Source organism: Trachypithecus francoisi, unplaced genomic scaffold (genome assembly GCF_009764315.1).
Source record: "Trachypithecus francoisi isolate TF-2019V2 unplaced genomic scaffold, Tfra_2.0 Lachesis_group14, whole genome shotgun sequence".
NCBI lineage: Eukaryota > Metazoa > Chordata > Mammalia > Primates > Cercopithecidae > Trachypithecus > Trachypithecus francoisi.
In genome coordinates this window covers 47,572,171-47,586,284 of record NW_022681459.1, presented here as the reverse complement: position 1 = coordinate 47,586,284, position 14,114 = coordinate 47,572,171, and the positions used below count along the sequence as shown (strand labels likewise).

General features: G+C 45.9%; 1 protein-coding gene across 5 annotated transcripts in view; it reads left to right on the top strand.

Moving 5' to 3' along the window:
- The window catches only part of CHEK2 (checkpoint kinase 2), a 52,049-nt gene that overhangs the window by 29,953 nt on the left and 7,982 nt on the right, over positions 1-14,114 (top strand). For 4 of the 5 annotated variants that reach the window (XM_033233100.1, XM_033233098.1, XM_033233102.1 and 1 more), the window contains 4 exons: positions 5,071-5,132; positions 8,321-8,420; positions 12,152-12,238; positions 13,586-13,749. In XM_033233100.1, coding sequence (XP_033088991.1) covers positions 5,071-5,132; positions 8,321-8,420; positions 12,152-12,238; positions 13,586-13,749 — 413 coding nt within the window. The remainder of the gene's footprint in view (positions 1-5,070; positions 5,133-8,320; positions 8,421-12,151; positions 12,239-13,585; positions 13,750-14,114) is intronic. The other variant, XM_033233101.1, reaches the window with a different exon arrangement.

Sequence of the window (14,114 nt, the reverse complement as noted above, 5' to 3'; positions counted from 1 at the left end):
CTTCAGTGCAGTGGCACAATCATAGCTCACTGCAGCCTCAAACTCCTAGGACCAAGCGATCCTCCTGCCTCAGCCTCCTGAGTAGCTGGGACTATAGGCATGTGCCACCATGCCCTGCTGGGAGAGAGGAGCCCTCCAATTTTCTGGGGTGGGGTTGCATCAGACCTACCCTTATGATAAACACAAATGTGCTGGGCATGGTGGCTCACGCCTGTAATCCCAGCACTTTGGGAGGCTGAGGCGGGCAGATCACGAGGTCCGGAGATTGAGACCTTCCTGGCTAACATGGTGAAACCCCATTTCTACTAAAAATACCAAAAAAACCCAAACCAAAACAAAACAAAACAAAAATTAGCCGGGCGTGGTGGCGGGCACCTGTAGTCCCAGCTCCTAAGGAGGCTGAGGCAGGAGAATGGCGTGAACCCGGGAGGCAGAGCTCACAATGAGTCGAGATTGTGCTACTGCACTCCAGCCTGGGCAACAAGAGCAAGACTTCGTCTCAGGGAAAAAAAAAAAAGATAAACACAAATGCTCAGGGAATTTTCTCTGATGTCAGATGATCTTCAAACATAACATTTGTACAAATCCGGTGTCCAGTGCAATAGAGAAGAATTCAAAACCCTAAAAAAGATTTCTAGACATATTTATTTGCATTTTGCAAGGGCACATGGAACTCTTGGGAATTAAACATGGGCTCATGAGTGCATTTTGATGCTTGGGAACAATAAGTAGAGTCTAGTGGCCAAGAGAGCTGGACCTTTGCAGTCAGAGATTGATGTGGGGAGTTTTTGAACACTTATCATGCCAGGCTGTCTTGTGGACCCAGGCAGTGGTAAGCACAGATAGAGCTGTCCTTCCCTTCCCTCACGTGACTTTAGTGTGGAGAGAGACCTGGGTTCCTATCTCAGTACTATCAAAGAAGCTGAGAAGTCATTTGAAAAGTTCATTTTACTTATTGGAACCCCCGTTTCCTCAGCTGTACAATGAAGACAGTAAGAATGCTTATGTCACAAGGTCAGTGTGAGAATTTAATGAGACGTGCTCCTAAAGCTTTTAGCACAGACAACACACTTGGAGAGTGACAGAGATCATTAATTCCATGAACTGCTTTCCCAGTGTGACCTAAGTGGAAGGTGTGGGTTAGTAGCTTCTGATTCCTGGTAGAGGGACCCTTTTAGCTGTGACAGCCCCAGCCAATGACCCTGGAGGTAGTGGACACTAGAGGAGATAATTCACACTGGTTCTGACTATCAGGTATCTCTTCATGTTCTGTTAGCTCCAGACCCCACCCATTTTCAGATAGGTACTGGCACTGTCCATTATGAAGCCAACTAGAACCAAGCAGTTCCCATTTTTCCTTCTCTCTGTTCCTTTTCTATGTGTGGCTTTTCTTCTTTCCTATTTGTTTATGTATGTATGTATGTATGTATGTATGTATGTATGTATGTGATGCAGTCTCCCTCTGCTGCCCAGGCTGGAGTGCAGTAGCGTGATCTCGGCTTACCACAACCTCCACCTCCAGGGTTCAAATGATTCTGCCTCAGCCTCCAGACTAGCTGGGATTACAGGCACCCGCCACCACGCTCAGCTAATTTTTGTGTTTTTAGTAGAGATGGGGTTTCACCATGTTGGGCAGGCTGGTCTCGAACTCCTGACCTCAAGTGATCTGCCTGTCTTGGCCTCCCAAAGTGCTGGGATTACAGGCGTGAGCCACAGCTCCTGGCTTTATTCTCCTTTAAAAGGTACTTTTTACAGCCGTGCATGGTGGCTCATGCCTATAATCCCAGCACTTTGGGAAGCTGAGGTGGGAGGATCACTTGAGCCCAGAAAGTCGAGACTGCAGTAAGCCATGATCACCCCATTGCACTTCAGCCTGGGCAGCAGAGTGAGACCCTGTCACAAAAACAAAAGCAAAACAAAACAAAAAACACAAAAAACCTGACCATATGACTCGAGCTACCTGTTTATGTTTTCCCCATCCTACCCAGAGGTAATGCCATTACCTTGAATGCTGTGTGTACTATCCCCCCGCTTTTTTTTTTTTTTTTTTTTCTGAGACAGAGTCTTGCTGTGTTGCCAGGCTGGAGTGCAGTGGCGTGATCTTGGATCACTGCAACCTCTGCTTCCCGGGTTCAGGCGATTCTCCTGCCTCAGCTTCCCGAGCAGCTGCGTGCTACAGGTGCATGCTACCACACTCAGCTAATTTTTGTATTTTTAGTAGAGACAGGGTTTCACCATGTTGACCAGGATGGTCTCGATCTCTTAACTTGGTGATCCGCTCGCCTCGGCCTCCCAAAGTGCTGGGATTACAGGTGTGAGCCACTGTGCCTGGCCTGTCCCTTGCTTTTTTATTTTATTTTATTTTAATTTAATTTAATGTAATTTTATTTTATTTTAGTTTTTTAAATTTTTTTGAGACGGAGTTTCGCTCTTGTTGTCCAGGCTGGAGTGCCATGGCATGATTTTGGCTCACTGCAAACTCTGCCTCCCGGGTTCAAGTGATTCCTAGGTACAAGTGATTCTCCTGTCTCAGCCTCCCAAGTAGCTCGGATTACAGGCATGCACCACTACGCCCAGCTAATTTTTTTTGTGTTTAGTAGAGACAGCGTTTCACCGTGTTAGTCAGGCTAGTCGTGAACTCCTGACCTCAGATGATCCACTCGCCTTGGCCTCAAAAGTGCTGGGATTACAGGCGTGCGCCACCGTGCCTGGCCCCTTGCTTTTCTAAAGCCACATATATATATGTATCCCTAGATAATACAGTTTTACTGCTTGTTTCTGAACCTTATAAAAATGGTACACATTGAGTGTCCCTTATCCATAATGCCTGGGACCAGAGGTTTTTGGATCTTGAATCTTTTTTTTTTTTTTTTTTTTTTTTTTTGAGGCGGAGTCTCGCTCTGTCTCCCGGACTGGAGTGCAGTGGCCGGATCTCAGCTCACTGCAAGCTCCGCCTCCCGGGTTTACGCCATTCTCCTGCCTCAGCCTCCCGAGTAGCTGGGACTACAGGCGCCCGCCACCTCGCCCAGCTAGTTTTTGTATTTTTAGTAGAGAAGGGGTTTCACCGTGTTAGCCAGGATGGTCTCGATCTCCTGACCTCGTGATCCACCCGTCTCGGCCTCCCAAAGTGCTGGGATTACAGGCTTGAGCCACCGCGCCCGGCCATTTTCGAACATTTGCATTGTAGTTCCTGGTTGAGCATTCCAGATCCAAAAATCTGAAATCCCAAATGCTCCAATGAGTATTTCCTTTGAGTGTTGTGTCAGCTCTCAGAAAGATTTGGGGCCAGGCGCAGTGGCTCACGCCTGTAATCCCAACACTTTGGGAGGCTGAGGCGGGTGGATCATGAGGTCAGGAGTTCAAGACCGGCCCGGCCAAGATGGTGAAACTGTGTCTCTACTAAAAATACAAAAATTAGCCGGGCGCAGTGGCAGGCACCCATAATCCCAGCTACTCGGGAGACTGAGGCAGGAGAATTGCTTGAATCCCGGCGGGGGCAGAGGTTGCAGTGAGCCAAGATCGCGCCACTGTACTCCAGCCTGGCGACAGAGTGAGACTCTGTCTCAGGAAAAAAAAAAAGATTTGGATTTTGGGAGCATTCAGATTTTGGATTTTTGTATGTGTGATGCTCGACTTGTATCATACTCTTTGAAGTCTTTTGTGACTTGCCTTTTTCATTCAGCATTATGCTTCGAAGACCCATCTATGGTGGGAAAACTGGGCATTCATTCATTGCTATTTAACAATTCATTGTGGGAAGGTTCCATTGGAGGATCTTAATCAGAGTGATGAGTGATGAATATGATGAAATACACATTATAGGAAGATTAATCTGGCAAGTTTTACCACTCTTTTGAATCTAAAACAAAAAAATCTGATGGCTCTTTTTAATTCTGATATAACTACAATCTTCCTCTGTGCTGGGGTGTGTGTCCCTGATGAATACTCACCAAATCTTTTATTTACCCACTGAGCTTAACTGTCTTCTGTCCTTTTTATCGTAAAAACAATAGGCATGCCCACCAGGCATGGTGGCTCACTGCTGTAATCCCAACATTTTGGGAGGCTGAGGCGGGTGGATCACTTGAGGCCAGGAGTTCAAGACGAACCTGGCCAACATGGTGAAACCCCCTCTCTACTAAAAATGCAAAAATTAGCTGGGTGTGGTGGGGCACGCCTGTAGTCCCAGCTACTCAGGAGGCTGAGGCAGGAGAATCGCTTGAACCTGGGAGGTGAAGGTTGCAGTGAGCTGAGATCGTGCCACTGCACTTCAGCCTGAATGACAAAGTGAGACTCTGTCTCAAAAAAAGAAAATGAAGCTGTCGCAAAAAAAAAAAAAAAAAGAAAAAAAAATAGGTACGCTAAGTATAAAGTCATGATATTGTATAGGCATTTTAAAATGTGCAGTACTCTCTCCTTTACCCTCAGTGTTCTTCCATGCATCCTGCATTGATCAGCAGTCAGGAACTGTCAGCCATAGGGGTGTGTGTGTGTGTGTGTGTGTGTCTGTGTGTCTGTCTCTCTCTCTCTGCCCCCCCGCCCAAGTGTGTTTTAGAGTTCTTATAAAATTATAATTTTCTTCTTCCTTCAAAAAATGGTAGGATCTTGTTCCATGGGGTCCAGTTGCCTGGAGGTTCCAGTTGCCCGGAGCTTAAATAACCCTTGTTTGGCAGCATGGCAGGGCTCCTACTTGATCGCTTTTATTCATGCTACTTGTCAGTCTCCCTCAGGGTTCCTTAGGCTGTCCTGGAGTACCTCTGCTTTGGGGCAGTGAGGAATAAGACTGGGAAGAGACCCAGCCTTCATTCCCAGGTAGCATCCTTGCATATGAAATATGAACTAGTCTCTCACCATCATGGTGAGGTGGAAAATTTCTTGCATGTTCTCACTGAGGAGTCGGCTAGATTCTGTCTGCCTTCTCCCCTGATTGAACTTCCAAGCCTCTGGAGGCAGGGGGTCAAATGCCTGGTCTTGGCCTCCCTGTCCCTCTGGGCAGACAGTTCTAAGCTCTTGTGGTTTTCCTCTTGGGAGTTTCTCACTACTTTCCCTTTTTTCTCCCCCTCTTCTTAGCCTTGCATCATCAAGATTAAAAACTTTTTTGATGCAGAAGATTATTATATTGTTTTGGAATTGTAAGTAGTAAACTTTTTACAACTTTCTGTTCCCATTCAAATGCTTATAAAGCCACCAAAGAATCTAATGTAGGCTTGCCTTTCTTATCCTGGGGGACCTCAACGTATGTACGTAGTAGTGGGGCCCACAAAGTCTGTGTGTAGGGGGTTAATATCAACCCTAAAAACCCTCCAATGTTTCCAAAGATAGGTGGTTGGGACTCCAGGTCCTGGATTTGTGACCTGGGCTTGAACTCCACTCTGCAGTTGACTAGCTGACCGACCACCCATGGGTGAGTTTATGTCACCTCTCTGAGTCTCGTCTTCCTAGTGTTAAATGGGGATTATAATGAGCCCCCATATGCAAAGTCCTTGTATGAATTAGATGCTTTGAGGGGTGGAAATCCCCCAGTAGAGCACCTGGCACATGTGTGTACTCACCATGGGGCAATATTGTTATAATTGGCTCACCATAACTGTGGGTTTCCACATCCGTGTATTCAACCAACCTCAGATAGAAAATACTTAGGAAAATAAAATGGATGGTTGTATCTGTACCAAACATGAACAGACATTTTTCTTGTTATTTTCTAAACAGTACTGTAGAACCACTATTTACATGACATTTACATTGTATTAGGTTTCGTAAGTAGTTTAGAGATTATTTAAAGTATCCAGGGCCGGGCACGGCGGCTCATGCCTGTAATCTCAGCACTTTGGGAGGCTGAGGTGGGTGGATCACCTGAGGTCAGGAGTTCGAGACCAGCCTGGCCAACATGGTGAAACCCGGTCTCTACTAAAAATACAAAAATTAGCTGGGCGTAGTGTCACACACCTGTTATCTCAGCTACTCAGGAGGCTGAAGCAGGAGAATCGCTTGAACCCGGGAGGCAGAGGTTGCAGTGAGCTGCGATTGTGCCCTTGCATTTCAATCTGGGCCACAGAGTGAGACTCCATCTCAAAAAACACACACACACACACACACACACACACACAAAATTAGCGAGGCATGGTGGCACATGCCTGCAATTCCAGTATATTTAGGAGGCTAAGGTGGGAGTATCACCTGAGCTTGGGAAATTGAGGCTGTAATGAGCTGAGATTGTGTCCCTGCACTCCAGCTTGGGCAATGGGAGTGAGACTCTGCCTCAAAAAAAAAAAAAAAAAAGTAGATGGGATGATATATATAGATTATATGCAAATCTTATGCCATGTTATATAAAGGGCTTGAGCATGATGAATTTTGGTATCTGAGAGGGCTCCTGGAACCAATCCCCCCAGATACTGAGGGATGACTCTACTCTGAAATATCTACCCGGGTAGGCCTTTCTACGCAGGCCTTTTCAACCCAGGACCAGGTTGCATGGTGGCTCCTGAGTATCTTTCAGTGTTTTGGTAGTTTATTTCAGTGGCAATAATGTCTTGTGTTATTTGCTGTAATCAGAATAACTTCCTGTCTCATTTCTGGAAGATACCTGTCTTGATATCTACTCCTGCATAAATATTGTTTCTGGGAGCAGCTATTATGGCAGGCACAGAATGCTTTGCTCCTAGTTGGCAAATGGTATCTATGCACGGTGATCATTAACACATATAGAAAACAGGTTGGGTGTGGTGGCTGACAGCTGGAATCCCAGCACTTTGGGAGGCTGAGGTGGGCGGATCCCTTGAGGCCAGGAGTTCAAGACCAGCCTGGCCAACATGGCAAAACCCCCTCTCTACTAAAAATACAAAAATTAGCCAGGCATGGTGGCACATGCCTGTAGTCCCAGCTCCTCGGGTGGCTGAGGCATGGAGAATTGCTTGAACCTGGGAGGCAGAGGTTGTAGTGAGCCGTGATGGACAGAGCAAGACTGTCTCAAAAAACATACGAAAAAAGACTATATTGGTAAACAACACCCCTGATCACAGCACTAGGAGAGCCTGAAGCCGCTTGTGGATCTTAAAGGAATATCTACTGCTATCAAATAGGAGATTGTTACCTGACTGAATCTAGTTAACACAGTTTAATAAAAGTGATAACACAGGGCTGGGCGCGGTGATTGACGCCTGTAATCCCAGCACTTTGAAAAGGCTGAGGTGGGCAGATCACCTGAGGTCAGAAGTTCGAGACCAGCCTGACCAACATGGAGAGACCCTGTCTCTACTAAAAATACAAAATTAGCCAGGCATGGTGGGGAATGCCTGTAATCCTAGATACTCGGGAGGCTGAGGCAGGAGAATCGCTTGAACCTGGGAGGTGGAGGTTGCGGTGACCAAGATTGTGCTATTACACTGCAGCCTGGGCAAGAAGAGTGAAACTCCATCTAAAAATAAATAAATAAATAAAAGAATAACCTTGCCAAGCACGGTGCCAGGAGCTTTTCCTATATCAGTTTTGTCTTAATTTTTAAAACAACTATCAAGGTAGATGGTATCATCCCCATTTTTTAAGTGGTAGAAACAAACTCAGACAGGTTAAATAGCTTGCCCAAAGTCCAAAAGCTGGGAAGTGGTAGAGTTGGGGTTCCGATCCTGGTTGTCTGTTTGTAAATTTCTGTTTGCTCTTCTACATCAGTCTCAGAATCATCTGTGGTGTGTGATAAAAATGCAAACTCCTGACTGGGTGCGGTGGCTTATACCTGTAATCCCAGCACTTTTGGGAGGGCAAAGTGGGCAGATCACTTGAGGCCAGGAGTTTGAGACCAACCTGGCCAACATGGCAAAACTTTGTCTCTACTAAAAAAATAACAAAAATTAGCTGGGCTTGGTGGTGCATACCTGTAATCCCAGCTACTTGGGAGGCTAAGGCATGAGAATCACTTGAACCTGGGAAGTGGAGGTTGCAGTGAGCCAAGATTGCACCACTGCGCTCCAGCCTGGGTGACAGAGCAAATGTCTCAAAAAAAAAAAAAAACCCAAACAAACAAACAAACAAAAACAAAAGCAACTCCTGGGCCCGACTTCCAAGCTACTGAATTGGATTTTTTAAAGTTCCCCAAGTGCCTCCAATGCCCACTCCTTTCATCTCGTTCCTTAGTTTCCAACCGGGACATCTGATTGTGAATAAGGCTTATTACCTCATTAGTTTTAAAAATGGGAGTCAAAAGTGAATAAAAATGTCAACTGTTTGCTTGTCTTAATGAATTTGTTTTGTTTGTTTTATGATCTTCTGTCCAAGTGCATTTCTCCCCAGGGAATGAGCCCCTTTCCTTACCTTTGTGTTTCAGGATGGAAGGGGGAGAGCTGTTTGACAAAGTGGTGGGGAATAAACGCCTGAAAGAAGCTACCTGCAAGCTCTATTTTTACCAGATGCTCTTGGCTGTACAGGTAAGAGAAGCCCTCAATTATTTTGACAGATGACTTTCTTTTAGTTGAATTACTCCCTGAATTAGGCAGAAATTGAGGGACCGTCGATTAAAACTCAGAAGAGAGGCCGGGCGCGGTGCCTCAAGCCTGTAATCCCAGCACTTTGGGAGGCCGAGTCGGGCGGATCACGAGGTCAGGAGATTGAGACCATCCTGGCTAACATGGTGAAACCCCGTCTCTACTAAAAAAAAACAAAAAACTAGCCGGGGTGGTGGCGGGTGCCTGTAGTCCCAGCTACTCGGGAGGCCGAGGCAAGAGAATGGCGTAAACCCGGGAGACGGAGCTTGCAGTGAGCTGAGATCCGGCCACTGCACTCCAGCGTGGGTGACAGAGCAAAACTCCATCTCAAAAAAAAAAAAAAAAAACAACAGCAACAACTCAGAAGAGAATCTGCGTGTTTGCTGTTCTCTTCTTGGCAAAAATGCCCCACTCCTTTCACTGAGATGAAAAAGCTCTCACTGGCTAGGTGCGGTGGCTCATGCCCATAATCCCAGCACGTTGGGAGGCCAAGTGGGAAGAACACGAGGTCAAGAGATTGAGACCATCCTGGCCAACTTAGTGAAACCCCATCTCTACTAAAAATACAAAAATTAGCTGGGCGTGGTGGTGCATGCCTGTAATCCCAGCTACTCGGGAGGCTGAGGCAGGATAATCACTTGAACAGGGAGGTGGAGGTTGCAGTGTGCTGAGATCATGCCACTGCACTCTAGCCTGGCGACAGAGTGAGGCTCCGTCTCAAAAAAAAAAAAGAAAAAGAAAAAACTCTCACTGTGTAACTTAAGAGAAAGTAAGAAAGGGAATTAAAGAAATAAATAGGCTAGGCACAGTGGCTCATGCCTGTAATCCCAGCACTTTGAGAGGCTGAGGCAGGAGGATCACTTGAGCCCAAGAGTTTAAGACCAGCCTGGGCAATATAGTGGGACCCTCATCTCTATAAAAAATAAAAATAGCCAGGCATGCTGGCGGGCAACTGTGATCCTAGCCACTCTGGAGGCTGAGGTGGGAGGATGACTTGAGTCTGGGAGGTTGAGGCTGCAGTGAGCCACAGTCATGCCACTGCACTCCAGCCTAGGCGACAGAGTGAGACTCTGTCTTTAAAAAAAGGGATAGCATGGTCCTATGTTGCCTAACTTTAGCTTGGAGGTATTTCTGGAGGGGTCTTGATCATTAGTTCATTAGTTCTGCTTGATCCTTGTAGAAGTCTCTCTTAACTCAGAGTGGGAGCTGGGCAGGTGTGAGGGCAAAGCTGCAAGTTGTGATGATTGTGACAGATGGGTTGGTCCCCCATGGCTCAGAACTAGGTGTTTCCCTTCAGGTGCAGCATCCTGTTCACGGCAGTGGGCTGGCTGGCAGGGCACACACATAGCCATCTCTATTCAGTGAGTGTTAGATGAAAAAATAGCTGGTGGCACTTGCTTTGAGGAACATCACCATTTCCCAGACCAAATGTGGTTGTGGCCATTCCCTTCCACAGTCTCTTCTTGAAAACCCACTCCATGCAGGAAATGCAGTGATTGGGAGCAATCCTTATATAGAGTGAAGATCAAGAGAAATTTTTTTTTTTGAGACTGAGTTTTGCTCTTGTTGCCCAGGCTGGAGTGCAGTGGCGCAATCTTGGCTCACCACAACCTCCGCCTCCTGGGTTCAAGCGATTCTGCTGCCTCAGCCTCCCGAGTGGCTGGGATTACAAGCATGCGCCACCATGCCTGGCGAATTTTTTTGTATTTTTCTTAGAGACGGGGTTTCTCCATGTTGATCAGGCTGGTCTTGAACTTCCGACCTCAGGTGATCCACCTACCTCGGCCTCCCCAAGTGCTGGAATTACAAGCGTGAGCCACCGTGCCCGGCCCAAGAGAAATTTTTTTGTGATTGGTCTACCTAGGTTTGCCCTACCTGGAGGTTTCACCAGATCCATTTCCCGGGGAAGGTTTTGCAGAAAATGTTTGTTCTAGCCCAGAGGGACATCCAGAGAAGATTGAAGCCCATAAACACAAGCCTTTTAAATTTATTTTTGTTTTATTTATTTATTTATTTATGTATTGAGACGGTGTCTCACTCTGTCTCCCAGGCTGGAGTGCAGTGGCACGATCTCGGCTCACTACAACCTCCATCTCCTGGGTTCAAGCAATTCTCCTGCCTCAGCCTACCCAGTAGCTGGGATTGCAGGTGCCTGCCACCACACCCGGCTAATTTTTTTTTTTTTTTGTATTTTTAGTAGAGATGGGGTTTCACCATGTTGGCCAGGCTGGTTTGAAACTCCTGACCTCAAACGATCCGCCTGCCTTGAGCTCCCAAAGTGCTGGGATTACAGGCATGAGCCACCGTGCCCGCCTACAAGCCTTTTAAAAAAAAATTTAGGCCGAGCGCGGTGGCTCAAGCCTGTAATCCCAGCACTTTGGGAGGCCGAGACGGGCGGATCATGAGGTCAGGAGATCGAGACCATCCTGGCTAACACGGTGAAACACCGTCTCTACTAAAAAATACAAAAAACTAGCCGGGCGAGGTGGCGGCGCCTGTAATCCCAGCTACCCGGGAGGCTGAGGCAGGAGAATGGCATGAACCTGGGAGGCGGAGCTTGCAGTGAGCTGAGATCCGGCCACAGCACTCCAGCCTGGGTGACAGAGCGAGACTCCATCTCAAAAAAAAAAAAAAAAAAAAAAAAAAATTTAATTTTAATTTTTGTGGGCACATAGTAGGTGTACATGTTATGGGGTACAACGCAAGCCTTTTTAATGGTGGCTGTCACCTACTCAGTGTATTGCTCCCTTATTGGTTTATTCCATTTATTTATATTGAGTAACCAAGAATACTAACATGAACTGAGTACAGTTTGTGGATATGTGAAAATTTTATTTCCTAAAGAAACATGGCCAGGCATGGTGGCTGATGCCTGTAATCCCAGCACTTTGGGAGGCTGAGGTAGGAAGGTCACTTGAACCCAAGAGTTCCAGACCAACTTGGGCAACATTGTGAGACCCCGTCTCTACAAAAAAATAAATAAATTAGCTGATTGAAGTGGCATGCTGGTGGGAGGATCACTTGAGCTGAGGAGGTTGAGGCTATAGTGAGCTAAGATGGTACCACTGCACTTTAGCCTGGGGGACAGAGTGAAACCTTGTTTCAAGAAAAGAAAAAAAAAAGAGAAAAGAAAAGAAATGTGGCATAGTGTGTTGGTGTTTGTTCATTTTTATATGCTATTTCAGACAATAGAGTTTTCAAAGACAAAGTCTTTGCATTGAGGAATAGGTTAACTCACATAAACAGATAATTTACAAATATATATTTGTATAGATTCCATTTAAAAATATTCCCAGGACTGCAATAACCAAATATATCATTTTGGTTGAATTTTTGTGTTTATTTGGTATGTTCGCAAAACATTTTCTATTACCCATTTGTATTTGTATTGAAATTGACACCTTACATTTCTGCCATGTGAAGGGTTGTTTATTATCTTAAAGTGAAATGAAAGGTTGATTGTTCTAAGTTGCTTTTTTCATTTCCCTGCTTTTTAAAGATCTTCTCAAACAAATTTGTAAACTTTACCCCAACAGTTTTCTATGATTTTGGACAATATGATTGTGTGTATCACGGCTTACGGTTTCACCCAGCTGTGAGATGTGTGTGTTGGTAACTTTGATTCTACTTATCTACTGCATGAATCTGAGGGTCATGCCTGCCTTTCTGTGTAGTACCTTCATGAAAACGGTATTATACACCGTGACTTAAAGCCAGAGAATGTTTTACTGTCATCTCAAGAAGAGGACTGTCTTATAAAGGTAAGAATTGGCATTCTGTATGTGGCTATTCCTGTAGATTCTTGTTCAGAAACTTTTAATTCCTCAAATAAAAAGTGGGAGTGTTAAAAGGTTGAGAATCTGACCTCTTACCAATTATTTTAGAGATCAGGTGACATTGCTCTTATCCAGATTCAAATGAGCATTTATTGAGCTCTGTTGTGTACAATTGACCTTTGTGCTGAGAGAGAGAGAGGACGAGTCTAAATGGATGGCTGGGCTGGGTATGGTGGCTCACACCAGTAATCCCAGCACTTTGGGAGGCTAAGGCAGGCAGATCACCTGAGGTCAGGAGTTTGAGACCAGCCTGGCCAACATGGCAAAACCCCATCTCTACTAAAAATACAAAAATTTAGCTGGGCATGGTAGTGAGTGCCTGTAATCCCAGCTACTTGGGAGGCTGAGACACGAGAATCACTTGAACCCGGGAGGCAGAGGTTACAGTGAGCTAAGATCGTACCACTGCCCTCCAGCGTGTGCAAAAGGGTGAGACATAATCTCAGAATAGGTGAATGAATGAATGAATGAATGCATGAGTAATCACGTGCCCTGCCTTTCCATGTTTCTCAAGCCTGGCATCACTTTAGAATCTCTTGTTAGGATTTATGACATCCAGGCTTTACCTCAGAAGCTGAGAGTGGCACTCAGTTATAAGCATGTGTTTCCAAGCTCCCCAGGTATTCCATAGTGCAGCCAAGTTTGAGACACTGGGGCCTAAGAACCACGTAGAACTAATTAGAATCCTGAAGTGTCTGTGATAATAAGCTTTTTGTAAGATTACAGAGGACATAGGTTAAGTTGGAAAGCCTGAGTGTTGATATTCCTAGGCTCAGGAATTTTTTTTTTTTTTTTGAGACGGAGTCTCGCTCTGTGGCCCAGGCTGGAGTGCAGTGGCCGGACCTCAGCTCACTGCAAGCTCCGCCTCCCGGGTTCACGCTGTTCTCCTGCCTCAGCCTCCCGAGTAGCTGGGACTACGGGCGCCCGCCACCTCGCCCGGCTAGTTTTTTGTATTTTTTTTAGTAGAGACGGGGTTTCACCTTGTTAGCCAGGATGGTCTTGATCGCCTGACCTCGTGATCCGCCCGTCTCGGCCTCCCAAAGTGCTGAGATTACAGGCGTGAGCCACCGCGCCCGGCCAGGAATTTTAATTTAAGCAAAATTAAATGTCTTAACTTGCAAAGACATAATCTGTAGATTCCAGATTAATGGCAGGTGTGAATTGTACAATAGAAACTGATCTAGCCTACATGTCTTCTTGGACTGGCAGACTATGTTAATCTTTTTATTTATGACATAGTTCAACATTATCCCCTTTTGTACTGAATTTTAGATTACTGATTTTGGGCACTCCAAAATTTTGGGGGAGACCTCTCTCATGAGAACCTTATGTGGAACCCCTACCTACTTGGCTCCTGAAGTTCTTGTTTCTGTTGGGACTGCTGGATATAACCGTGCTGTGGACTGCTGGAGTTTAGGAGTTATTCTTTTTATCTGGTAAGAAACATTTTCATTGCTTCACACTCTAGTAGGAGGTGATTAAATGAAGTCACAAATGTGTCTTACTGTGTTGTCCAGGCTAGCATGCAGTGGCTTGATCTTGGCCAACTGTAGCCTCTGCCTCCTGGGTCAAGTGATCCTCCCACCTCAGCCTCCTGAGTAGCTGGGACTACAGGCGCACACCACCATGCCCAGTTAATTTTTCTATTTTTTGTAGTGATGGGGTTTTGCCATGTTGCCCAGGCTGGTCTCGAACTCCTGGACTCAAGTGATCCTCCTGCCTCAGCCTCCCAAAGTGCTGGGATTACAAGCATGAGCCATTGTGCCCAGCCTAGCTCACTTTTTGACTATTGATTTAAAGA